This window comes from Apis cerana, linkage group LG6 (genome assembly GCF_029169275.1).
Source record: "Apis cerana isolate GH-2021 linkage group LG6, AcerK_1.0, whole genome shotgun sequence".
Classification (NCBI taxonomy): domain Eukaryota; kingdom Metazoa; phylum Arthropoda; class Insecta; order Hymenoptera; family Apidae; genus Apis; species Apis cerana.
The window spans coordinates 12,847,543-12,873,579 of NC_083857.1; the positions used below are offsets into that span (position 1 = coordinate 12,847,543).

General features: G+C 24.4%; 3 protein-coding genes and 1 long non-coding RNA gene across 5 annotated transcripts; 2 read left to right on the forward strand and 2 right to left on the reverse strand.

The window, feature by feature from the left end:
- Positions 1-3,500: 3,500 nt before the first annotated feature.
- On the reverse strand, positions 3,501-10,057 carry LOC107994136 (V-type proton ATPase 16 kDa proteolipid subunit c). Its single transcript, XM_017050904.2, has 3 exons — positions 8,830-10,057; positions 6,784-6,973; positions 3,501-6,241 (listed from the first exon to the last, which is right to left on the reverse strand). Exons 1-3 carry the CDS (start codon positions 8,903-8,905, stop codon positions 6,037-6,039), a joined length of 471 nt encoding a protein of 156 aa, XP_016906393.1. The 5' UTR covers positions 8,906-10,057; the 3' UTR covers positions 3,501-6,036.
- LOC107994073 (periodic tryptophan protein 2 homolog) lies at positions 9,945-14,885 on the forward strand. The gene is made up of 15 exons (XM_062076401.1): positions 9,945-10,075; positions 10,492-10,604; positions 10,785-10,879; positions 10,961-11,089; positions 11,190-11,460; positions 11,527-11,711; positions 11,795-12,032; positions 12,111-12,615; positions 12,867-13,204; positions 13,299-13,446; positions 13,538-13,715; positions 13,805-13,948; positions 14,016-14,090; positions 14,240-14,459; positions 14,567-14,885. The coding sequence occupies exons 1-15, from the start codon at positions 10,058-10,060 to the stop codon at positions 14,706-14,708; spliced, it is 2,799 nt and encodes a 932-aa protein (XP_061932385.1). The 5' UTR covers positions 9,945-10,057; the 3' UTR covers positions 14,709-14,885.
- A 204-nt stretch (positions 14,886-15,089) lies between these two features.
- Positions 15,090-21,161, reverse strand: LOC107994093 (glycine receptor subunit alpha-2). Of its 2 annotated transcripts, none has more exons than XM_017050855.3 (9): positions 21,015-21,161; positions 20,721-20,791; positions 19,276-19,375; positions 18,997-19,151; positions 18,229-18,384; positions 17,573-17,671; positions 17,285-17,514; positions 16,883-17,023; positions 15,090-15,400 (listed from the first exon to the last, which is right to left on the reverse strand). In XM_017050855.3, the coding sequence occupies exons 1-9, from the start codon at positions 21,083-21,085 to the stop codon at positions 15,146-15,148; spliced, it is 1,278 nt and encodes a 425-aa protein (XP_016906344.1). In that variant the 5' UTR covers positions 21,086-21,161; the 3' UTR covers positions 15,090-15,145. The 2 variants fall into 2 exon arrangements, with proteins under 2 accessions (XP_016906344.1, XP_016906343.1); XM_017050854.3 differs by having other exon boundaries at positions 17,573-17,713.
- Positions 19,340-25,718, forward strand: LOC133666287 (uncharacterized). Its single transcript, XR_009830238.1, has 2 exons — positions 19,340-19,967; positions 23,602-25,718. It is a non-coding gene; the product is annotated as an uncharacterized LOC133666287 (long non-coding RNA).
- The last annotated feature ends 319 nt before the right edge of the window (positions 25,719-26,037 follow it).

Below are 26,037 nucleotides of genomic sequence, written 5' to 3' on the forward strand. Positions count from 1 at the left end.
AATTCTTGAGAATAATGACTTCGTCGCTGCGAAGAATTAATGCTAATTTGAAAATATTTTGTGTACATGGAATATATTTAATAGCGATAGTGTAATATTTTAATGGGTATTTATGGTATACTTATGTGTTTTGCTTGTTGCCTTTTTATTATAAACTTGATGAATGAAAAAAAAATATTTACATAAATAATAATTTAAATATGATAATTAGTGAATGAATAATATCGATTGATACAATTCAATTTTTCAGCATTGTGTTACATGCGATATTGTACTTCAACTTTATTAATTTATTTTTCTCCATATATTATAAATTAATTGAAAATGAACAAAAAAACAATAATGCAACATACGAATCATGTATAATATCGTCAGTATTATTTCTCACGTAATGGACTACATTATAAACGTTTTTAATTGATCATAGACATTAAACTGATAAGAAATCTCTTTTATCTTTATCAATAAAATTTGTTCCTAGGATTATCATCTTTATGACTTTGTGTCCATCGCTCTTTCGCCATTCACGGTAAACAAAAATCTAAAAAATCGAAAAAATTGAGTTTCTTATTAAATGTTTCTTATATTTTTTTAAAGTAATAATTTTTTTGCTCATGAAATTTCATTTATTGATTTTAAGATTATTACAAATTTTATAAAAATCAACGTAATCTCTTTATTATTATTTTGTTTCTTGTTTTATTTAATTGATGATTTTTAATAAATGCACTCTGCATATATATATATATATATATATATATATATATATATATACACACACATAATACATATATATATATATATTTATTAACATAAGAATCTCAATTTAGATGTACATCGCTTTGAAATCACATTTATGTTTTTCATCTCATCGGTTTAAAATTATCGTTATTTTAACGGGTATATGAAAAACGGAGTATATATTTTTGAAGATTAATTCAAAATTGATATGATTTTTTGTGTATATTTTATTTTTTCAAAAATATTCAGATATGTAATACTGTATTAAATTTTGTTTTGATAAATGAATATATACATATATAATTCGAGTAGTACACATAAAAAATAATCACATTATTTAAACGACATACGTAATAAAAAGTTTTGTGTAATATAGTTCATCAATCAAAAATTTATCATTGAACTACATATAATTGATAATGAAAATAAAAAAAAAGTATTTTAAATTATAAATGCGACAGTAAAGTAAATTTAATTTTTAAATTTGGAAAAAATATGATTTGACAAATATTTGATATTTTTCTCACTTATATTTCGTGAATATAAATCATATTTATATTTGATATTTATATATGTTCAGAATTAAAATGATAACTTCATATTAAAATAATTGCAATTAATAAAATTTGTAATTAAATACAATTTTACGTATACGTATACGTATCGTCAATTTCTTTGAAGTACGTAATTAGTATACTTACGTGTATCGATAATCGAACGCTTAATGTTAATTAATTACGAAAGAAAAATATAGGTCTGCTTTTATTGTTTTTATTTACATTTTTTTCTGAAGTTTTCGCGATAAAAAGAATAATTAAATTGAAATTAAAATTTTGAATATCAAATTGTTAATATTTTAGCACACAAAATAGAATTTGCTGAATCTGTAAAGTAAAATCGCTCAAAATAATTTAAAAACAATATTTCTCGTATCAATATTCCTATTTATATGTATATTGCACATTTAGACATATATATATATATAATGAATGAAAACAAATAATAAATATATACGACGTTTTTTGAAATTTTGAGAAATTTATCAAATAAAATAAATAATTTCTACTAAAATAAATAATAATATACTAAATTTACTATTATAAAAAAAAAAGATGCATTCAGTATATTATTACTGCATGCAATATAGCATTACACGCATTTGGCTCTAATAAAAAGTATTTATTTGGTGTTTATATAGAGCCTGTTTTAAAAACATAACTGCGTATACATAAACAAATTATAGATAACTATAAATCTAAATACGTAAAGATATTTTTCTTTGTTTTTCTACGATTTTCTACATTTTTTTCTATTTTACTAATAATTACATTAAATAATTTACATTAAACTATTGTATTATATATTATCAACTGCCATTAGTCTTATATATATAAACAATATACATATATAATGCTTTTGTCGTATCATAAAAAATTATCTCGAATATGTTCGAAACATTATTTGTTGATCTTACCTTAACAATTGTTTATTTTAATGATCCTTTTAAAATATACTTTTGTCATGAAATCGATAATAGGATTTCAATGCTTTCTAGATGTTAGTTTTTGTGCGAATTTCATTTTCGCATTAGGGGGCAGTCAATAATCTAGTTTACATTTCGTAAAAAAATAACGAATAACTTGCTAAATAAATACAACAAAGTATATACGCGTTAGCAGATATAAAATCTAATAAAATCTAATTTGTGTCAGCATTTTTCAAATTGTGCATATGCATTTTATAGCATGATGCAAAACATTTTGTCAAATGAAACACAATATAGATATATTTAAAAAGTAATATGTGCAATAATCTATTTTTTTTTACGCGCGCGAACGGTCTCTTATGTCATTATAATTCAATTTTGTGATTTTTTTAGTACCAAATAAACTAAAATATATATTATCACTGAAATATAATATAAAATAAATTAATCAGACTCCATCTTGATATATTTTTTTAAAGATATTTACACAAACTTTAATAAAGATAAATCGTTAAAGTAATATTTACTATTACTCTCGATTCATTTAACAATTCTCTAACAAACTCTGATATTGTGGTTAACAATGGTACTATTTTAAATCAAAGTAAATCGGATATCAATTTATTTTCGCGAATGACCTGATTTTACTTTGGCTATGCATCATATATGCGTATATGTACGGATATATGTATATACGCATGTGTAGGTATGTGAACATGTGAAGGGATGTAAATATACATATATATTTAAACGCGCAGATAAAATTTTCTATCTATGGAACAAGTTCGGTTACATAATAAATTTGCATTTTCCTTTATATGCGGTTTCAAGAACAATTTTCGTTCAATGTTAATTTAATTTTCTATGTTTACTAAACATATTACGCAAACAATAATTATATATTTACAAGTACCGAACAAATATATTGAAATAGTATCTGACTAATATTATTTAAAAAGTTAAAAGAAATATTTGACGAATTAATAAAAATTTTCTTTTTTTTCATGATTCTTTTTTGTCCAATTACTTTTGTACACAAATTTTGTTTTATCTCATTTTATATTTTTTTTTTTCGAACACGTAAAACATCGAATGTTACAATGAGACGTATAGGTACCAATGATGCAATATAGAAAGCATGGTTCTTTAAATTGAATGGCAGTGATAAAAAAATGGATTATCAACATCATGCGTTTAATTGTTCTTATCGCTAATAATATAGTGTATGTATACAGCTAGGTAAATTTTCGATGATATAAGTGAGTACTGATACTGTTTGTCCAAATTAAATTTTTATTAAACACGGTTTCTTTCTGTAACATCGAGGACGAATTATAACATAAATAATTATTATTGATCAGTATCACTTTTTTGCGCTCAACAATGAGACTATTTTTTTTAATAACACTGGAAGATAGTACGTTGGGGGCAGCGGCGGCGGCGGTTATCTTTCCTCCATCTGCCAGTGCTTTTTCGTTTATTTTTATTTTTTTTTTTTATTTTTTGCTCTTCATTCATTCTTCTTCACACGTACTAACATTCATCGGTCTTCCTTTCTTTACTATACACACGTAACACACACATACATGCTTATTTGCATATCGATTTTACGTTCACTCACAACTACAAAAGGTTTTGGTATCCTATAATACCTAACCTAATCTAGTCTAAAAAATTTTAATTGTATTCTGTAAAGCATGGCGAGTGATATATACATTATACGGACATAGTTTATAATTATAGCAAATTTTTTTTTAAATTATTACTACTAGAGAAATAGGAATCTAGGAAGATAGGAAAAAGGAGGAACAGAGGTAATTGGCATAATATACTCATGTGCTGTTTTGCATTTTATCGAATGTGAAGTGAAAATCATTTTTATGCTCTCTGTAACTCTCTTTTTTTCGTTTTTTCCTTCGTTGCGGAAAGTCACCACCACCGCTCCCCGGCTCGCATTTGTATTTCACTTGTGTTATACGTTATAATTACGAATTTTTCAAAAGATTTTCAATTTTTCTTCTATTTCCATTATGCTGTTTTTATTCCATTTCTTTGTATCATCGTTGTTAAAAATTCAATTTCTAATAACTATTTGATGAGAAAATCTTTTTTTAATGTAATTTAATATAGGTGCATTTTCAAGCGAGGATTATAAACGATGAAAAGATACATTGAAGCATAAACTCATTCTATTTCTTGTTTCTTTTTTTCGATTAGATAAATTTAAAGGAATTCTCATTTTTTGATGCATTATTGTTGCAAGCTAAAACATTTTTAAACATTGAGTGTTTATATATTTATTCTCTCCCGGAAATGCGCCTACACGTTGAGCTTTATTGTGTTTTAGATAGAAAATACTGCGCAGTCAATAAAATTTTAACAAGCGGGCGCAATAAATTCTTGTCCTCGACTATGAGATGATACATATTTATTATAAAGAGAGATAATGGCCAATTAAAAGGCCATGATGAATGAGAAGTTCATTGCCAGCTCCCATGACAGTGAACTTACCAAAATAATTTCATTTATATTAAATAACTTCATAATTATATTTATTTAAAAACTTCGTCCTGAAAGAAATGTAAAGTAATTAATTTTTTCTTTTTTTTTTTTTACCCAAAAAATTTACATTTGTTGCGCCATTATAAGCGCCCGCTCGCCTGTACTGAACAAACTTATTATGGAATGTACAAATTATTTTTTTTCACCATTATTATCTCGTAACTCCTTTTCTTAGGTAGTCATACATCTGCTGGAACGTATGGAATTATTTTTTTGTGTTGCATCAACATACTTGTCACTTCATTAACATATATATTTATGCATATATATATATCTAATGAAATGTGATATAAGCATGTTTAGCTGAAAGAGGGAAATTGCTGGCCTTTGCAGTCACCCAAAATTATTTTGTAAATCATACATACATTGCTACCTATAATAAGTGCAAATTCCTGATACGTCCAGCAGTTTCTGAATTGACTTAATACTATCATGTATCTGTCCATTATCTACTCACATTCATTTCATTTTTTTCCCTAAAACTTCATTCCACATACTATACTTTGTGTCTTGTAGTTTCGATTGTACAATGTCTATGTTCTTTTTCTGTTTAAGATAAAGTTTGTACAACCATCACATATTATGCTGTTTCTTACGCGCAATCTTGCGTATTCTTTTCACTTTCTAATTCAGATATTACAATTTCATATATTTTTGTCATAAAAGACGTTCATTTGCAATCTGTATACTGTCACTTCAATCTCATTTAATATATATAATTGTGCTAAATATTCTTTTATCATTAACAGTTTTTTCTTTTATACACTCAGTAGAGCCGATTATCTTAATTGATAATTCAATGTCAAACTACACTACAAATGATTACTATACAGTGAAAGAGAAATGTTCGACATGGGATATTTAAGGTCTTTTTTTAGTATAACTCCCTGTCGCCTGTTGCTTTTCTGTACATACATCCTCTTCATGCAAGACTGAGAGAGAGAATTATTTGTTTTCAATTCAAAATGTTTACTCAATTAATTAGATTTTCAGCACTCTTGTTACTTGTTTGCAATATTTATCAACAATTATGTCATTTATGTAATGAATATGTACTTATTAAATGCTTGGATTCTAATATCAACTTGAATACAGTATTACAGAAGGATGCTTAGATGAATCAATGTGAGTATGCATGGAAAAAATGTGTTTAAGTAAAATCTCGAAACAAGTCGTAATATTTTAAGAGTCGGGGAACGTTGTTGGTTGCAGGCGACGAGTCTTGCATTCCTGCTACTAAAATTGTTTTACTTGGTATACAAGTAGATGGCAACGATGAGACCATAGAGACCCAATACTTCTGCGAAGATTAGAATCAAGATCATACCGACAAACAGGCGAGGTTGTTGTGCGGTACCTCTTACACCTGCATCACCAACAATACCAATAGCAAATCCAGCAGCTAAACCAGAAAAACCTACGGCTAAACCAGCACCCAGATGTACAAAACCCCTAATAAAAAGACCAAAAATTATTTGTTAATTATGGAAAGAAAAAAATAATAGTTGATTATATACATTTAATATATGTTTAACAAAGCAAAAAAAAAATTAAAATTAAGTTAAGCCATAAGTTGGTTAAATAAAAATATCAATAGATTTTTAGAATAATTAATGAAATGATCTGAAATAAAATTGAATTTTTTTCAATATGAAAAAATAAACAATTGAAATACTTAAATGATTAAATTATTTAAAGTTAATTCAAAATTATTAAATTTTTAATATCCACAAAATGATATTGATATAATCTTAATAACTTTTTTTTGAATTATATATATATATATATTTTGAATATAAAATATATAATAAATAATAGAAACAGTAATAAATAAAAAATCAATGTGACAATAATTTAGATTTCAAATATATATACAATATTATATATATATAAAGGACAAATTTAAACTTTTTTTGTATACATATTAATTATTATATTTCTATTGATTTGACTTAAACTATTCTAAAAGAATTATGAATAAGTATACAACATACTTGAATAAAGTATATCCTTTAGGTTCTTCTAGACCACCAGCAATTAAAACAGCTACTACAAGACCATAAATGGCAATGATACCAGCCATAACAACAGGAATAATTGATTTCATGATAAGTTCTGGCCTCATAACAGACATGGCTGCAATTCCTGTACCTGACTTTGCTGTGCCGTATGCTGCTCCTAAAGCTGAAAATAAAACAAATATGATATTTTATTTAATTTCATTCATCTCTATTTATCAATTACATAAACAATTATTTCATAATTAGATCTACAATTATATATGATATGAATTTTTTTATATATATTGTTCAACAATTATAATATCTAAATGTATGTAGATATACAAAAGTTTTATTAAGTTTATATTTTATAAAATTTTTAAGTTTAAATTTTTATAAAACTCCATTTAAATAAAATATACATTTTATAAAATGAACATAAAATAAACATTTTATATCTTGATAATTATAATTATACAATAATAAATTATAATTATTAAGATAATAATTATTATTATTGAAATTATTTTTTCTATCTTTAATTATTAAAGATTTGACAAATCTTGCATTGAAATTATTTTTTCATCAAGAACTATCGATTTTGTTTAATATTGATTTTTAATTAAAAGATCATAGACGGTCAATTCTATGATATTGATATTACAATTTTATAGATATTTCTTAAAATTTCAGAATTGGAAAAAATATATAAAATTTCAGGTAATGCCATGACAAATAATTTCTTCGTGAGTGAAAATCGTAGTCACATGATTCTCACGTTGGCAGTCACATGATAATCATGTAAGTCCCATCCCGCGAGTAGGGGGCGTGGCACAAGTAGATAATTTTTTTTTCTTTTAATTTTTATGATTTGATCAATTTGATTTACGTTTTAAATAAGTTAAGAAAGTATTTATTATATATGTATGTATATTTTGTGTGTGTGTGCGCGCGCGTGCGCGCATATTTATATATATACATCAGCAATGTGTACACACACACACACACAAAATAAAGACAATATAACCACGAAATATTTAATTTCTAGGTTTTATATGGATATGAATCAAGATTTTTCATGCATTCCAAACTTCGCAAATTATCAGATTTTTCTTGTATGTATCGTCCATTCAAGACTGGCGCACACGGGAAAAGGGATTCGTATTGATTTCCTTGATAGGGACTCGCCGACGATACTTCAAAGTTTAAGTTTGCTTGTCTTGAACATTCTTTCTTGCCATCATAAGAGGACATAAAAAGAATTAAAAAATCAATTTAAAATTGAAATTGATAGACGTAATATCGATAATTGCATCTGGCGGAATCTTCCATTGATTTCCGTAAATCTGTATTAGCTACCTCCCGCGCCCATGAACCGATACATACAGACTTTTATTCAAAAACTATCCAACGAGGTCAGCATTACGAAATAACAGCCAATATCTCAGTCCTCAAACGCGGCGCATGAATGTTTCTCTCGTAATGTAAAATTAAATTGGTTGGACTGCATTTACGGAACATTACGAAATCCTAGATCTGTGTGCCTAAAAAAATGGCGCTTCAAAATTGAATCTCTATCCTTGATATCTTCAGTACTTCGGATTTGGACACACCTGTATTGGGCGTACTATATTATATATCACCGGGTGACAGATTTGACAACAATAAAACATACCAAAATAAATTTACGAGAACATGAAAATAGGTATTTATTCTTATTAATTGTTAAAATATAGTTAGTTGATGATGAATAAAGAATAGAATAAAATTTATATGAATAATCAACGAATATAAATGTTCATCAAGACATTGATTGCATAAATTGATTAATCTTCAACATTTATTTTATTTTTCCATACTTTATGCCATTTGTAGCAAAGAAAATGGCGTGTATATGATAGAACTGCCAATGTTATAATATATTTTTAAGGATTATTTTTTCGATAATTGTATTGTCTTTTATTTTACAAATTGTAAATTCTTGCATTCGCGCTCTTTTTGGTCAAACATCCAGACCAAATTTAAACAACTGAAACTCACCAGAAAATATAATGGCTGAGGCAGCGCCCATTACTCCAAAGAAGGGCGCATAAATAGGATGATCTTCGTCGGACATTGTGATGTGTTCAAGACTCGTAGGTCAAATCGATCACGAGTATTTACAGGTTGTCGAAACGCGAACGTCGGATGAAGAGCGATCTTCACGCACTCACTTCGCTAAACTAGTGCCACTGTCAAATATGGCTTATCGTGCAGGAGTGCGGGTCATGTGACGAGTGACGAGTGAGAGAAGAAGAGGCTGCTGAAGCTTGGTAATGTCTATTCTCTTGCCATTGGTTCGCGACTGCGGACTACAGCGTTGCAAGCGAATCCTGTGCCGTCTTTCATCTTTTATATCTGACGTCAGTCGCGCTATAGACTCTCTATTCGATCATCGCGCACGCCTATTGCGCAAGCTTTTGCTCTTTGGAGCGCGTGACACGCGTTTCCTGTATTTATTTATGTTTTATAATCATTTCTATTGCTTAAATTTATCTAGAAATATATTGAATATTACTTTGGAAATCTCATTTATCATTTAAAGTTGTTAAAAAAAGATATAAAAAATTTATAATGAACTTTGAGGTTATTTTATTAAAATTCATTTCAACACGTGACTAAATTTAAACAAAGATGTAGTCAGTTGTATTTTCGATGAAAAAGAATTAATTAAATAAAATTGTAATGATTTTTTAATATGTTTATAATATGAAATATAGATATTCTTTCGATAATTTTAGAGATAAAATTATAAAAACTTGGATAAAATTTTGTATTTGTACATGAAATTTGATACATATGTTTTATTTTGAATGAAATTTTAATCTAATTCGTTTCATAATAATACACTTTTTATTATATATAAACTTTTAAATTAAAATTTTTATTAAATACATAAAAAATTAAATTTATATAAAATATGAGAATTATAATTATTGATATTATTAATAATCTTTTGAATATGTATAAAACAATACTAATAATTTAATTGTAATTATTCTATATTTAGTTATTATCATATTATTTTATATGAATTTAATATTTATATTTTATATAAATTTAATAAAAAGTTTTTGAAATTTTGAGCCAACGCCTTAATTATTATACATGATTGGATTCATTGAACGGAAGTCATATGCAATGGCTGTAGCTATAGTATACTTAATTCAAATGTGATATTAAACGTGATTGTTAAAGAATTAATAAAAATTATATATTTTAAAGCATCATGAAATTTGCATATAAGGTAAAAAAAAATGTATTTGTGATTTATAAAACAATAATTATTCAAATAAATGTTTTAAATATATAGGAATTGTTAAAATTATTTAATATATTCCTAACCTAGGTCTACTTTTTAATAACACTATATTTAATATAGAATGTAGTACTAGTTTTCAAAAATTTTTTAAAATAAAATTATATATTTTTATCTAAATTCAAAATAACAAAAATCTATTAAAATCTGAAAAACAATTTTATATATATATATATATATATATATATATATATATATATATATAATTATAATATAATTATATATATAAAATATATATATATTTATATATATATATTATATATAATTATATTACAATATATATTTAAATTAATAATATTGAAAATTGACAAAATATATATTTTTAATTATACTTTTTTTTATAGTTTAGTAATCTACTTGGTGCAGTTTATCGTAAAGGAGATTTAATATTTACTCCAGATGGATCATCAGTTATTAGTCCTGTAGGAAATCGAATAACAATATATGACTTAAAAAAGTAAGTATAATATTTATTCAAAAATTTTTGTGCCATTTTTAATCATTTAATCAATTTTTAAATCATATTATTATATAATATTTCAATTTTATATAAATATAAAATAAATAAAATATTATAATTTATAATATAATATTAATAATATAATTATAAATAAAATAATTTTATAAATATTTTCAGTAATAAGTCAAATACTTTACCTATAGAAAGTCGATATAATTATATAAACATAGATTTATCACCTAATGGATCAATATTAATTGTAATTAATGAAGGTACAATTTTTATATATTTTATTTATTTAGAAATTAATCTTAAAATTTCAATACAATTTTATTTAACTAATTTTTTTATAGAGGGCGAAGCTCATATAATTAGTATGATTAGTAAAATGATAATACATAAATATAGATTTAAACGACGTGTTAGATGTGTAAAGTTTTCTCCAAATGGTAAACATTTTGCAGTATGCAAGGAAAATAATGGTATATTTTTATAATTATTTATATATAATTAATATATAATTAAATTTTTTTATTAAGTTAAATTTTTTATCAAGAAAATGAATTATGATTATTTTTTCAGTATTTATTTTTAATGCACCTGGTTTGCAAACAGGTGAATATAATCCATTTATTATGGAACGTGTATTCCATGCAGCTATGGATGACACAACTTTCATTAATTGGTCTTATGATTCAAAATTATTAGCTGTTGCTTCTAAAGATATGGCTACCAAAATTTATAGTTTAGAAAAATATGAAAATTTTAGATATATTAATCTTGGTGGTCATTCTGATGAAATTGTAACATGTTTTTTTGAAAAAAGAAATTATGATTTGACTACAATTAGCAGGTATGTAATTTGAATCTAATTTTTAAAAAAACATTTTATTATAGTATAATATAATATATTATAAAGAAATGGACAACTATGTATTTGGGAATGTACAATTGATCCAGAAGATTTAATGCCATTAGAATCACCACCATTTAAGAAAAACAAGAAAACAGATAGTGATGAAGAAGATGATATTACTGTTGAAAAGGCTAAAGAAAAGACAGATAAACAAGTGAAAGCTTATGAATATAATTTAGAGCAATCGCGTAATTTTTTTTTTATAATTTTATATTATACATACGATAATAATAAAAATGTCGTGAAATATATAATATAATATATATTTTAGAAAATTCATCTGAACTAGATGTAAAGGACACTGAAAATGAAACAGGAATTAAGCAATTACGTTATACTAAATTATGTCGTCATTATTTAAGTAATGAAGTTCAAAAGCATGAGAAAAAAAAAATAATACTCACTGCAGCTGCATATCATCAGCAAACTAATATTCTAGTCGTAGGATTTAGTAATGGTTCATTTTATTTATATGAAATGCCTGATGTAAATATGATACATTCTTTAAGGTATAATCATATCTCGATTTATCATTATTGTTTTAATATTAATATAATTTATTTTTAATAATTTTTGTTATTTTTCAGTATTTCAAATCAATGTATTACATCTATTGCCATAAATTCAACTGGTGATTGGATAGCTTTAGGATGTTCTTCAGCTGGTCAATTATTAGTATGGGAGTGGCAAAGTGAAACTTATGCTATGAAACAACAAGGTCACAGTAACAATATGAACTGTTTAGCATACAGTCCTGATGGTCAATACATAGTTACTGGAGGCGATGATGGAAAAGTTAAATTATGGAATACAATGAATGGATTTTGTTCTATTACATTTCAAGAACATACATCTACAATAACAGGAGTGATATTTAGTCATAATAGAAAATTTATTGTTTCTGGATCTCTTGATGGCACTGTTAGAGCATATGATTTAGCAAGATATAGGAATTTTCGAACTCTTACTTCGCCACGACCGGTACAATTTTCCTGCATTGCTTTAGACTCAAATGATGAGTTTCTTGCAGCTGGAGGTCAAGATTTTTTTGAAATTTATTTATGGAGTATTAAATTGGGTACACTTTTAGAGGTACAATTTTACATTGAATATTAATGTTTTTATATAAATTCAATTTTAAATAATATTCTTTTATATATTTTAAAAAATTTTTAATCAAAATGAAAAAGAGAAAATATGAAATCAAAATAAAATTTTGCAATTTTTTAAAATTTTTCAAATTATTTTTTATTATTGTTATCTCAAATAAATGTTTACATTGAATTCTTAAAATATTAATATTTTAAAAATTATTGTACTTGAATATTTTTTATTATTTTTAGATATTAAGTGGACATGAAGGTCCAGTTGCTAGTTTGGCATTTAATCCAAATGTTGCAAGCACTGAATTAGTATCTGTATCTTGGGACAAAACTTTAAAAATATGGAATGCGATTGAAAATGGTTCTGTTCATGAAACATTACAATTAACTGCTGATGGTTTATTTGTTACATATAAACCAAATGGTGAAGAAGTAGCAGTTGCTACTTTAGATGGACAAATTTCATTTTTTCATTGTAAAACAGCAGTACAAATTGGTAGTATTGAAGGAAGAAATGATCTAGGCAGTGGAAGATCTGATACTGATCTTATTACTGCTAAAAAAAGTCTTAAGGGCAAGTCAGTATTTTTATAAGAACAAGTATAAAATATTATTATATATAATAACATAAAAATAATATAAATATAATAAAAATTAAAATCAAATTTTTAGAGCTTTTTCGGTTCTTTGCTATTCAGCTGATGGTACATGTATATTAGCTGGAGGACAATCCAAAAATATATGCATTTATAATGTACAAGAATATATACTTGTAAAAAAATTTATTATAACACAAAATAGATCATTAGATGCAGTTGATGTAACTTTTTATATTAATTTTATGATATTTTTATAATATTTTTATAATGGGGAATAGTATTATTTTTTCAGTAAAATTTTATTTTTAATAGGATATTATAAATAGACGAAATCTAACAGAATTTGGAAATCTGGCATTAGTGGAAGAACGTGATGAATATGAAGGAGGAAATGTAAAGATACGATTACCAGGTGTTAGAAGTGGAGATATGGCTAGTAGAAATATAAAACCAGAAGTTAGAGTATACAGTTTACAATTTTCTCCAACAGGTTAAATTTATTTTCTATTTTATTTTAAATAATTATTACAATAAATAATTCTAATTTTAATTTTAATTTTGTTTTTTTCTTTTATACAGGTCAAGCTTGGGCTGCGGCAACAACAGAAGGATTATTATTATATTCGTTAGACATTGGATTGACATTTGATCCATTTCATTTGGAATTAGGAATTACACCAGAAACTGTGAAAAAAACTTTAAATGAAATGCAATATGCAAAAGGTTTATAATTTATATATAATTTTTTAATTTTTTCAATAAAAAGAATGTTATTAAAAAATTTTTCCAGCATTAATGATGGCTTTGAAGTTGAATGAAAGATCATTAATAAAATATGTTATAGAAAATGTTCTGTGTTCAGATAGTAAGTTAATAACAGTTTATTAATATGTCATTTATAATATATTATTATAATATATATAATTTATTATAATATATTAATATATTCAATATATTATATGTATAATATATTTAATACATATGTATACAATTCATTATTTTTTTTTATTTCAGTTGATTTAACTGTGACAAATTTACCTGATATTTATATTGAGAAAATATTGAAATTTATAGCATCAGAACTGGAATTTACTAGACATGTACATTTTTATCTTGTTTGGATAGAAACGATATTGACCAAACATGGACCAAGGATAAATGCAGCGCTTCAAATGCCAATATTGTTGATGTTGCAAAAAAATATGCAAAAGAAATATGATGATCTAAGTAAAATGTAATAGTATAATTTTAATTAATATATAATTTTATAATCAATTAATATAATTAATCTAAATTAATTGTTTAATAATTTCTAATATTTTTTTATTATTATTATTACAGATGTGATTTCAATCAATATACAATGAGTTATTTAAAAAAAGTTGGAATTTATAAAGCTGAAAAAATTGTTTCTGAAACAGATATAATAGAAATCGACAAAAAATTTGAAAAATCTTTGATAGAAGAAATAGAAAATAATTAAAATATACAATATGAGATAATTATAAAAATATATATTATAAGAAAATAGATTATGTCATATAAATATTATATGAATATAAATATATGTATATAAATATTTTATATACTTGTATAATTTATGTATAGTTTTTTTTATAATAATATGTGAACTAGAATAAATTAATTATTATATAATTAATAATATTTATTTTATTTATTTTCATTTAATATATTAAATTAACTATACATAAAAATATATTATATATTTTTATATATAATTTAAATTATTCATATATTTTAATTATAATATTATATATTCATATATTTTAATTATAAATATAATATTTTAATAGAGTCTTTTGTTTGAAGATATTACAATTATAAAAAATTCCATACAACATGATAGTTTTATTAATAAATAATTTATATGTTCTTATTTATTATATATATTTTATAATTTTACATTGCTTTTTTAAGTAAAAGTATCGGCCAATATAAAATGATGAATAACATAAATAATATAGGAAAACTTATTCTGCTATAAATATCTATTGTTTGTGATTGTGTTTTGTGTACACGTATCATTGGATATTCAGGATCTAACCATGCACTTTGTAGAAGGTGCTTACTACCAGCTTTTTTATTTTTTACTTTTGGTATATATGTTGAATCATAATTCCAGATGCTTTGCCCTTTTTCGATAACAATTGCACGCTAAAAATAATGCGATATTTGAATTTTTTATTATTTTTTTATTTAATTTTGAATTTTTTATTTAAATTGACTATATACTATATTATTATAATTAATTAGTTTTGGTATATGTCTAATATAAAATACAATTATATATAATAATTAATATAAAATACAATATCTAATACAAATTATTATTTATAAATTATAAATTAATAAAAGGTAATTAGTAATTTATTGAAATTTTTATCTATATTTTTAGAATAATAACAATAAATTTTTTATTTACAAAATTATTTTCAATTCTTTTACGTATTTAGAATTTCGTAATTTGTTTAATAGTTAATTTAATTAAATAAATATTAAAATAAATTTAACAAAAATTAATAAAAGATACTCTTGGCATTTGAAAATATAATACAGCAAAAAAATTATTGATAGATGTCTTTATACGAATAATATATTATATTTAATCTTTGCATGCATTATATTTGAATGATAAATATATATTGAATGTAATGATATATGATAATCTAAAATACGAGAAATTTTTCAGAAACTTACCAATGTTAGAGAGATATTAAATTTTATTTAATTTATGCAAAGCCTTTTTTTTTTAATATTTTTTGTGACATCTAATTTTTCAAAAAAAAATATCTTTTTTATTCAATAATTTTTTAATTTTCTTGAATACTTATTGGCTGAACAAATTTCATTATCAGATATTATTAAATAAATAAATAAATAAATAAATAGACATATAAGAAAACAGAAGCAATGATAATTTAAAAAAAGTAAAAGATAAACTTACAATATGTTTTGATTAAAAAAAATTATTTTTGTACAATAAATTTCTTATTGTATCTTATCTAATATTTTCTTCTTATTATATTTTATCTAATATAATAATAATAATATAATATTATCTAATATAATATAATACGTGACGTTTTCATTGAATTCTTTGTTAATCATTAATTCATAAGATTTTTTGATTGATTAATATATCCGTATTGACTTTGAACAATATGCATGCTCATATATATATATGTTGAATAATTAAGAATTTTTGACCAAAAGATATAATGAGAGATGAAATGAACTAAATATTCAAAATTTTTTAATTTGAAGATAAAATTGACAAAATTTGGTAAATATAAAAAAAAAAATATAACAAAATAATATGTAAGATCACTTGAACATCGATATTTGAAAGAAATTATTAAAAAAATATTGTGATCATAATTTTTTAAATAAATATGAAATTAAGAATTGTTATAGATTAGTATCAATATGCTAATAATTTATATGTATACAATATTATAACGATAAGAAGATAAAATAAAATTTTAAAAATAAAAATAAAAATGTTATATAATAATTTCTAAATTATATGGCATATATAATTAATCTTTCGTGGGCATTTTTATTTTGCTATTAAATGAAATTTAATCCTAATTTTAATAATTTTTATAAGAATAATGAAAAAATTGTCATACGAACTGTTGAATAATGTCGAGACATTATCGACGTTTGCAAATCATATTCCAACTGGTATCGCAAATCGAGTACTTTGACTACTACGAATTCCCCAAGAGCTGCAAATACAAACATCATACAACCTGCCATCCAAACGTCCAGTGCCTAAAGATAAAAGAAATAATAAATAATAATTTATAGTAATACGATAAAATAATCTTATGATTAATAAAGGCAAAGAAATATTTTGAAATATGCTATGATTCTTCGAGCCGTTTCATTATTCTTGTTATTGAATCTTTCATTTTTTTAGATAAAATATTAAAATAAATATCCATAAGTTTTGTCATTTAAGGGAAAAATATAAAAAAGGGAAAGCATTCAATAAAAGGGATTAAATATTCAAATGTTAATAAAAGAACTTACTTTCACATAAGCAACTGGAGGAATATCGCTTTTTAAACCAGTAAACATAGTAACTAAGGTCAGCATACTGGTCACTAAAAGAGCCACGCGACCAGGAATCGCATCTAATCCCAACCAAAAGCTGAACCAAGATAACATCACTACCAACGTGGATGGAGCAAACGTTTGTATTAAATGATGACCAATTTGCCTCTCAAAACGGAAAAAAACTACCAACCGTGAGAAATTTCCTGCAAATTAATCGAACATACATTTATCTAAAAAAATGTCATTAGACAAAAATCATACCACTTTTTTCGAGCATATAATCGACGGTTTCTTCGGCAACTACAGGTTTCCCGATGTCGTATTGTAGAAGTTTCAATTCTGGATTCACCGTGACAGCACCTGTTCCCCATCTCAAACGTAACTTCTGTTCGTGATAGGAAACTATTGCGAGTAACGCAATTTTTTCCAAATTAATGTAGTTCGATTCTTTCGAGTTTGATGACTTTGGATAGAAATGAATGATAGTTGATGGGTTGAAATTTTAAAGCTTTATAGGATACATCAATCATTCTACTTATTAATTTCAATTATTATTAATAACATGCGAATATAATAATAAAATAAAAAAAAATGTAACGAATTAATAAGAAGATTGGATTAAAAAACAAATGTTCCAAATCTTTAACAATTTACATGAATACAAATAGAATACAAATAATGTCCATTATTACGTATATGTTTCATTACTCATTGTGAAATTTCCATCATAAATTGCAATCTGCTTTAACAATCTATCATTATACCTCTATTCGATGTAATGTATATAATCTCATAAGTCGTTAGGGTTTAAAATTTTTGCAGAACGGATCGATAACTTTTAATCGCGTTAATTAGTTAAAATGTGAGAATTACGGAATGTAAATAATGCGGTAATTCCTTTCTGCTTTTGAACTTACAACTTTCTATGTAGATAGGGCATATCTGAATGTCCATCGGATACAATTGAAATTCCATTTGGCATGCGATGATGGCATGCATTCGTGCCGAATATTTCACCGTTTTATTCCTATACAACGTTACCGAGGAGAATTTGTGATTCAACGCAGCAATTTCTGAAAGAAGAAAACGAAGAAAGTGTTTCTAATCTAATTCAATTTATAAATTTAAAGAAAATATCCGTTTCGAGATTGAAATCCTTACGTATCATAGGTTATTTCCGAAAAGTCATTACGAAAATAAAAACGTTATTAAGGTCATTTCAATGTCACTTACTTTTCACATTACTATTTTTTTCTCTCTCTCACCTTCAATGACATGTAGTTTTCACATCAAGATTGTTATCGATATATTGTCAGATATAACACGTGCATAGATAATAAAGATGATTAATGAAAATTTGCGATAAAATATTAGAAAGTATGTATATCTTGTCATATTGTAAACTTTTATTTATCATAGAATCGAAACATATAGTATCATTATCGGAATAAGAACGAGAATAAGAAAACAAAAACAATTCCAAGATAACGAATTTTTGATCTCGTTAAAAATTTATATATTTTTTTTTAACTATAATATTATTTATTTATCATACTTATCATTATATTATTGAAATCATTAACGATAAAATTTAGCTTAATCGATTCAAATGAAATCTCGAAACAGCGTTAAAAGTTAGAAATAAATCGATAGATAAATTCGTTGATATCGCGATGATCACTCACCAGAGACTTTTGCATTTAAAAAATAAGGATCCGGTTGCCATAAACTGTCAAAGAATTCGGGGGGTAACGTAACGTAATCGTCACCTTCCTCGAAAATATAATCCGGCATGTCGAGTCGAGATTCGATCCAACTTTGTCGAACGAACATATCCACCCTATTTTATGTATAACATTTTTATTTTTTTTATGAAAATTGTATTATACAAACAATTAAACGCTAATCGTTCATTGACCAAGCGATACAATAAGTGATAATTGATCGATTGATCGATGACTTACCGGAAGTCCATATCCTCCACATTTATTGAATTAATATCAGCTACGAAGATATTGAAATCCACGACCACCGGCAAACCTTGCTTTGACGGAGGTCTGATCTCTGCATTTACATTTTTGTATACATTAATACATATTTATATACACCAAGATACAATTATACGTAAGATCATATAAAATTGTATATATACAAGGTGTTCCATTCAATGTTCGTCGATCGAAAGTAATTCAAAATAATTGGTTTTAATAATATTTAAACATATTATAAACGAACATGATGGATAAAGTGGTTTTGGCTTTGGTTCAAAAAGTGTTCACACATCTGTATTTATATCTTTCTAATGAAACATATATTCTTTGATTCAAGTCCGCGTTTCATTTCCATTGGGTTTTTCTAAAGATATATTTTTGATTTAGTAGGCAATTTGATACATTTAATTGATATAAAATGTACATAAAATATTGAAATGGGGATTCAAATAATTCATTCATTATCAAAAAAAAGAAAAAAAAATTAAGAAAGAAAATATAGAAGAGATATTTTCAAAGTTGTAAACTTGATTTTTTTGTTTCCGTTAAAGACAGTTACTTGCTCGCTTTTTATAGTTATCGTGCTATGGTGTCAAGAGCGTGTAGAAATGAAAGGAGGACACGTGTGAAATCTTGTGTTATCAAGAAAAGAAGAAATAGATAAGGTAATCTTTTTACACGATACGTATCCATACAATTATATAAAAAAATAAATAAATAAATAAATGCTAAAAATCGATATTAATTAAAAATGAGAAACAAAATGATCGCTTAAAGAACATTTTGCAATCTCTTTATGGGTCGCGACCTACAAATTGAGAACCATCGATTTATAATGATTCATCGAATTCGTGTTGCATATCTCTATTGAATTAAGCAATTTAAATATTGTAGAATATATCTGAGGGAAAGTTTCGATCAATTATACACAGCAGGAGAGAAATTCTACAATATAAATGAAAATGAATGCAGATTTTAAAATATAATTTATCATTTATCTAATTGTAAGTGCACAAAGAAATTGTTTCTCCGACATGCAATGTATATATATATATATTTGGAAATAATGAAAAATCTCGCACTTTCGTAAATGAAAGATTTACAAAAATTCCTCATAATTTAATATATAATTCGACATTATGTACATGAATTACAGTATTTCAACGTTATTTCAATTACAATAATATCGTATTTCGTCATATTATTATTGTTAGAATAATTTCATATCAATTTTGAAAATGGAAAAAGTGAAAATGATATCGACTTATTTAAAAAATGTTGCAAACTTCAGAAAAGATGATGATAAAAATATTGCCAATAGAAACATTATATGTACGTTGTATGTTAATTGTACATCAAAAATGTATTTTCTCTGGATAAATTCCTAGAAAAAGTATTTCGTTGAAATGCTGACAAACCTTTTACGTAATGCTCCGGCAGAACGATCCTTGACTTAAGAGTAGAATTTTTCGCATCATCGGTCAATAAGCTACGAAAAAGGTGAATATTTGATAAAATTATTAAAAAAATAAATAAATAAATAAATTTTAAAATTCCAAAAAATTTTGTATGACTCGTATAAAAGATGAGAAGAATAATTGAAACATTTCAAGTGTGCAAAAAATAAGGAACAAAATATTAAATCGTTTTCAATGTAAATTGAAAAAAATACTAATATTTTTTCTTTTTTTTTTTTTTTTAAATTATTATACCTCACACTAGAACACACGAAAAGCTTCAAGCATGAGTAAAAGACTACTATTAGGATCGTGTTCTTCATCATAAAATTTCGTCAACTGCCGATACGTTTTGATCAACCATTCTACTGGCTATTACGCGTTTCAATTAACCTATTATTATGGTAGTTACGTGCAATCTATTTCAATTGCAAATATCGTCAAATATCTTCGGTTTGAAGAAGATAAGCAGTAGTTGTTGCTTTCCTTCAAGTTGCGCAACGACAGAAATTGTCAGCATAATTTGATCTTATATCTATTCTAAATTATCTTAAATCGTCGTAAAAATATATGCAAAAGTGCAAAAAGTCTACCTATTTTTATATATATTTTATACGTATTTTGTATTTTTATATATGATATTCTGTAACCGATGATACAATCGAAGGGGATGAATCTATGTGAAAAAATAAATTGAAAATAAAATAAAATTTATTCATCTGAAGCTTCGTTTAAAAGATTCGAGTAAAACAAATAAAATGAGAAAATTTTTCAAATACAAATTAAAATTAGCTATTTTGTATTTGATTAAAGCATGTAAAAATAATCAAAAAATATAGAATAAATTTTCCTCGCTTAAAGATTATTTTTCGAAAAAATTGAATTTGAAAATTCACTTTTAACTTTCACAAATTACATTACTTCTTAATTATATGTACATGTTCAATCTTTAAATTTTCTATCTTTCTAATTTTCTAAAAAACAAGGATTTAGTAGATAAAATTTTATATATTTTTTGTTTATTTTTACGTGTATATATTTTATATTTTTTAAAATCTTTTATCTAATTTCTTTACTTTTATTTTCAATTTATTTTTTTCAGATAAAATTTCTAATACGATTATAGATAATAGAGTTACAAAATTTTCTAATATAATATATATATTTTATATACATATATTTTTATATTTCTATATATATTTCTATATCTATATTTAATACATTTTTTTATATTTTTTTCCATTTTTTTAAAATATAACATTTTAAAAAAATTAAATATGAAACAAATTTTTATATGTATTTCTAAGAAAACAATATCAAAATATATTTTCCTTGAAACATTTAAGTTTTATTTAATACATTTTTCATTATAGAAAAAAACATCGACGTAAATCAAGATACGTAAGTCAGATAACCTCTATATAAAATAGATATACGACATGTAGAAATGCGTAACAAATTGCAAACTATATTTTATGAGGTTGTTGTCCTAGAAATGCATTAAAGTCGAGAATGTAATATCTATATTTTTTATATTAAAAATTAAAACATATTGTGATTTTAAAATAAAAATAGTAAAAATATCTAATTCATATTCCATATCTTAATTGTGATCATACGTTGAAAGCATATATAGACAAGAAGAGAAAATTATAAGAAAAGGACGAAGATAGAAAATTCGAAAATCAGCGCCATCTCTAGAGTGCCGCAAATGAAACACAAATATAGATAGAGACAGCAAATAATAGAACAAAGATAGAAACAGATTTGGCTATCAGCGCCATCTTTTGATGGTTTTTAGAAATATATTTTCAATATAGAGATAGCGCTAGTTTTTAATTTTAACTCTACTTCTTTCTATTTTTAAAAAAATGTCTTTAATAGCTAAGAGATGGCGTTAAAGGTAAATTCGATAAATGTTTGTTCTATTTCTATCTTTTTCTTATAATTTGCTTTCTTTCTCTTTATAAATGTTTCATTTGCGGCACTCTAGAGATGGCGTTGATTCTCGAATTTTTATCTTTATCTTTTTCTCTTTATTTTTTTTTTGTCTATATTTATATTTAATTTGTGATATTCTAAAATAGTATTGATTCTTTTTTTATTTATATTTATCTTTCTTGCTATTTGCTATTTTTATTCATAATTATTTTATAAAATTTATGTTTAAGATTTTGTGATAAATGTGAACTGATTTTCAAATATTTTGACAATTATACTTTTAATATGGAAAATAAATTGTTACATTCACATTGTTATTCATTTAATATTCCGTATAAAAAACAAAGCAATCGAAAGCTAATGAGAAAAAATAAAAATAAATTACGATTTTCTTGATAATAAAATGTTTTTATTTTTTACTAAATAAAATCATAAATATTTTGTTATCAGTATTAATATTAATATTTATAATTGCGTACTAATAATAAGTATAAATAAATTTATAGACACAGAAATATTTGTTTCGATAAAATATTACAATCATAAAATTTCTGAATATTAGGAGGTAAAGGAATAAAATCATTATATGTTACAATTATAAGGTTTCATAGATTATTTGAAACCTGTTTAAATATCTGATAATATAATTTAATAAATCAGCATATACATGAAACTGAAATCTTTTATCTAATTTCTTTATTTTTATTAGATAAACTTAAAATCTTTTTTTAATAATCTTCGCATAATCATTATTTTTATAATTCATACAATAAAATATTAATGATCATCAATTACAATAAGATTAGAACAATTTTTTTTTTAATAGTAGAAAATCTGATTAATTAACTTTAAATAAAAAAAATATATTTTTTATATTCTTATAATCCTCAAATCGTTTTAGATACATCCATAAAACTTACCGTGAAGAAAGATTCCAATGATAACGAATGTTATCATACATAGCTTTCTGTTTAACACGTTTCTGAAATGTATCAAAAAAAGGAAAAGAAAAAAGTAGAGAGAGTGAGTGGCCGTTGAAAACAGGCGCGCTGCTCAATACACGTCAAAAGAGAGCTCGAGATTCCGATCTTCCGACTATTCACATCCCCGTTCTCCAGGATCTTATGAGAAAACAACGGTACCGACATCGCCAACATCATCCACATGTACGATTAGACGTCACAACGTCTAAAACTCGACCTCGATCGGCGACCTCGATGAGTCTTCCTCTCAATTTCCGGATTTCTTTGTATAGTTTGATTTAATATAAAACGAAACGATATATCATAATAAAAAAAATCAATTATATAATATCTGAGTATGAAATTTAAATTGACATCGAAATCTATATTAATATGAACAATAACGATGATTTTAAAAAAGGCATGAAGGTTATAAAATTACACGAAGAAATATTATTCAATACTTCTATATTATTAAATTATTTAAATTTATACTTAAATATGTACGCATTATGATGTAATTTAAAAGAATTTCAAAAAATTGTATTAAAGTAATAACAAAAAATCTCTAGTATATATAAAAAATAATATTTAAAAATAAAAGAATAAAAGCTATGTAAAAGAAATATGAAGAAATTGTAATTTGTGTCATGAACGATAACCGTTGAAAATCATTAATCATTTTTACACACTTTGTGTAAAAATGTTGTATTTATTGATTTTGAAAGTTTTCTTCCTGGAAAAATCTTTATAAATATGTTATTGAATCATTTATTTTTAGATTATTTTACTTTCTGTTATAAGATTTTTTTTTATTTAATTTTTTAGATTATTCTTATATGCATGCTGTAAGAATAACAAATATGTAAATACATACAACTACGTGTTAACTTGGTTTAAAACATAGTGAATGCATTAAATGGTAGTGTGGATGCATGTCACTGTCATGTAGCTTGTAAATTATGCTATCATCGATGTTATACACCGTATCGAAAGATCGCAAGCTTGGAAATTTCATTTTTCTTAAAATTTCATTACTCTTAAATTTTTATCTTTAAATTTATAAAAATATACAAATAAAAAATTATACATTTCTGCATCAATTTATATAAGAAAAATATTTATGTAATAATTTAATTATTCAATCGAATCAAATAACATCTATCAAATCAGTTTCAAAATCATTCATAGAAATATGCTTGAACTTTTTTAATTCAATCTAAATTTTTATGCAAAAATAAATCTGCACTTTAAATTTTGGTTAGAAAAACAATTCAACCATGGCGTAGGCGGAAGTATAAACAGCGACCGGTTATCCGACAAAAAGTCACAACGTCTAGAAAGTCATGGTTGTGTGACCGTTTAGCTTGTCCCATTTATACTTCTCTCCTCGAACATAAAAGGCATACGATTAAATATCTATATATTTTTATATAAATATCTTCCATTTTTTTTTCTCGAAAATATTAATGCTGTTACCTAACAACAATATTTTTATATTCAATGCTCTTGACAGGAAACGCGATTGGTTGATAGATAAAGCACCCGTAGTGAAATCTCGTTGGTTCGCAAAAAAATCTTCTGTTCAATTTCTTATTTTTTTTGAAGATAATTTGAGAACTTTTTTGCGAATTGCACTGTTTTTATTAATTACAGACAGAAATTCTTTCTAAATTTGAGCACCTTGGTTTTTTATATGTTAAGATTGAATACGTAAGGTTATGTTTTACCTATAAGGAAAACCTGCTGGATTGTTTACAACTGAAATATACAATTGTAATAACTAGTGGAATAATTATTCAGTGAGTGTTAGTTAGAAAAAGTTAAGAATGTTATTTGAGAAACTTTCATTGGAATGATGCGATACGCGTGATTAGTTCCGCAATCGTGAAAACATAACATTAACAAGTCGGATTATGAAAATGTAGAAGATTGAAAGTTTGAAATTTACAAGGTTAAAAATTTTTAATTTTAAATATATTTCGTAAAATTTTATAATATATGTTGTAAGAAAAATTGAGCATAAATTGTTTAAATAAATATATTCTCTTAAAAATTTATTGCATATTTTAAAAATTATCCTTTTTCTAAAACACAATCAACTTTTGAAGGCGACTTACTTTAAAGGAAGTTGAAATTCAATCGAATGGAATAGAAATGAATTGAAAAAGAATGGAATCTCATTACAAACATGTAATAGAACTATGTACAATAGAGTCACTTGTATTATAACAAGCTTTTACATACATATAGTTCAAGAAAGCGTAACATGATCTTTAATTTTTTTTTTGTACTACCTTTTACTGTTATATATAATCCACGTTCAAATCGATGCCGCACTTTTTACGAAAATCTCTTTTCAGATCTTCCAATAT

What these genes read in the sequence shown, in the direction of transcription:
- LOC107994073 (XM_062076401.1), top strand. An exon ending in ACAATATATGACTTAAAAAA is followed by an intron (nt 10,605 to 10,784) that starts GTAAGTATAATA and finishes AAATATTTTCAG; the next exon opens with TAATAAGTCAAATACTTTAC. An exon ending in GATTTGACTACAATTAGCAG is followed by an intron (nt 11,461 to 11,526) that starts GTATGTAATTTG and finishes TATATTATAAAG; the next exon opens with AAATGGACAACTATGTATTT.
- LOC107994136 (XM_017050904.2), bottom strand. Translation starts at nt 8,905, where the DNA reads ATGTCCGACGAAGATCATCCTATTTATGCGCCCTTCTTTGGAGTAATG. An exon ending in CTCAGCCATTATATTTTCTG is followed by an intron (nt 6,974 to 8,829) that starts GTGAGTTTCAGT and finishes TTTTATTTTCAG; the next exon opens with CTTTAGGAGCAGCATACGGC. An exon ending in AAAGGATATACTTTATTCAA is followed by an intron (nt 6,242 to 6,783) that starts GTATGTTGTATA and finishes TCTTTTTATTAG; the next exon opens with GGGTTTTGTACATCTGGGTG.
- LOC107994093 (XM_017050854.3), bottom strand. Translation starts at nt 21,085, where the DNA reads ATGATGAAGAACACGATCCTAATAGTAGTCTTTTACTCATGCTTGAAG. An exon ending in GCCGGAGCATTACGTAAAAG is followed by an intron (nt 19,376 to 20,720) that starts GTTTGTCAGCAT and finishes ATGTAAATGCAG; the next exon opens with AGATCAGACCTCCGTCAAAG. An exon ending in TTATATGCTCGAAAAAAGTG is followed by an intron (nt 17,515 to 17,572) that starts GTATGATTTTTG and finishes ATTAATTTGCAG; the next exon opens with GAAATTTCTCACGGTTGGTA.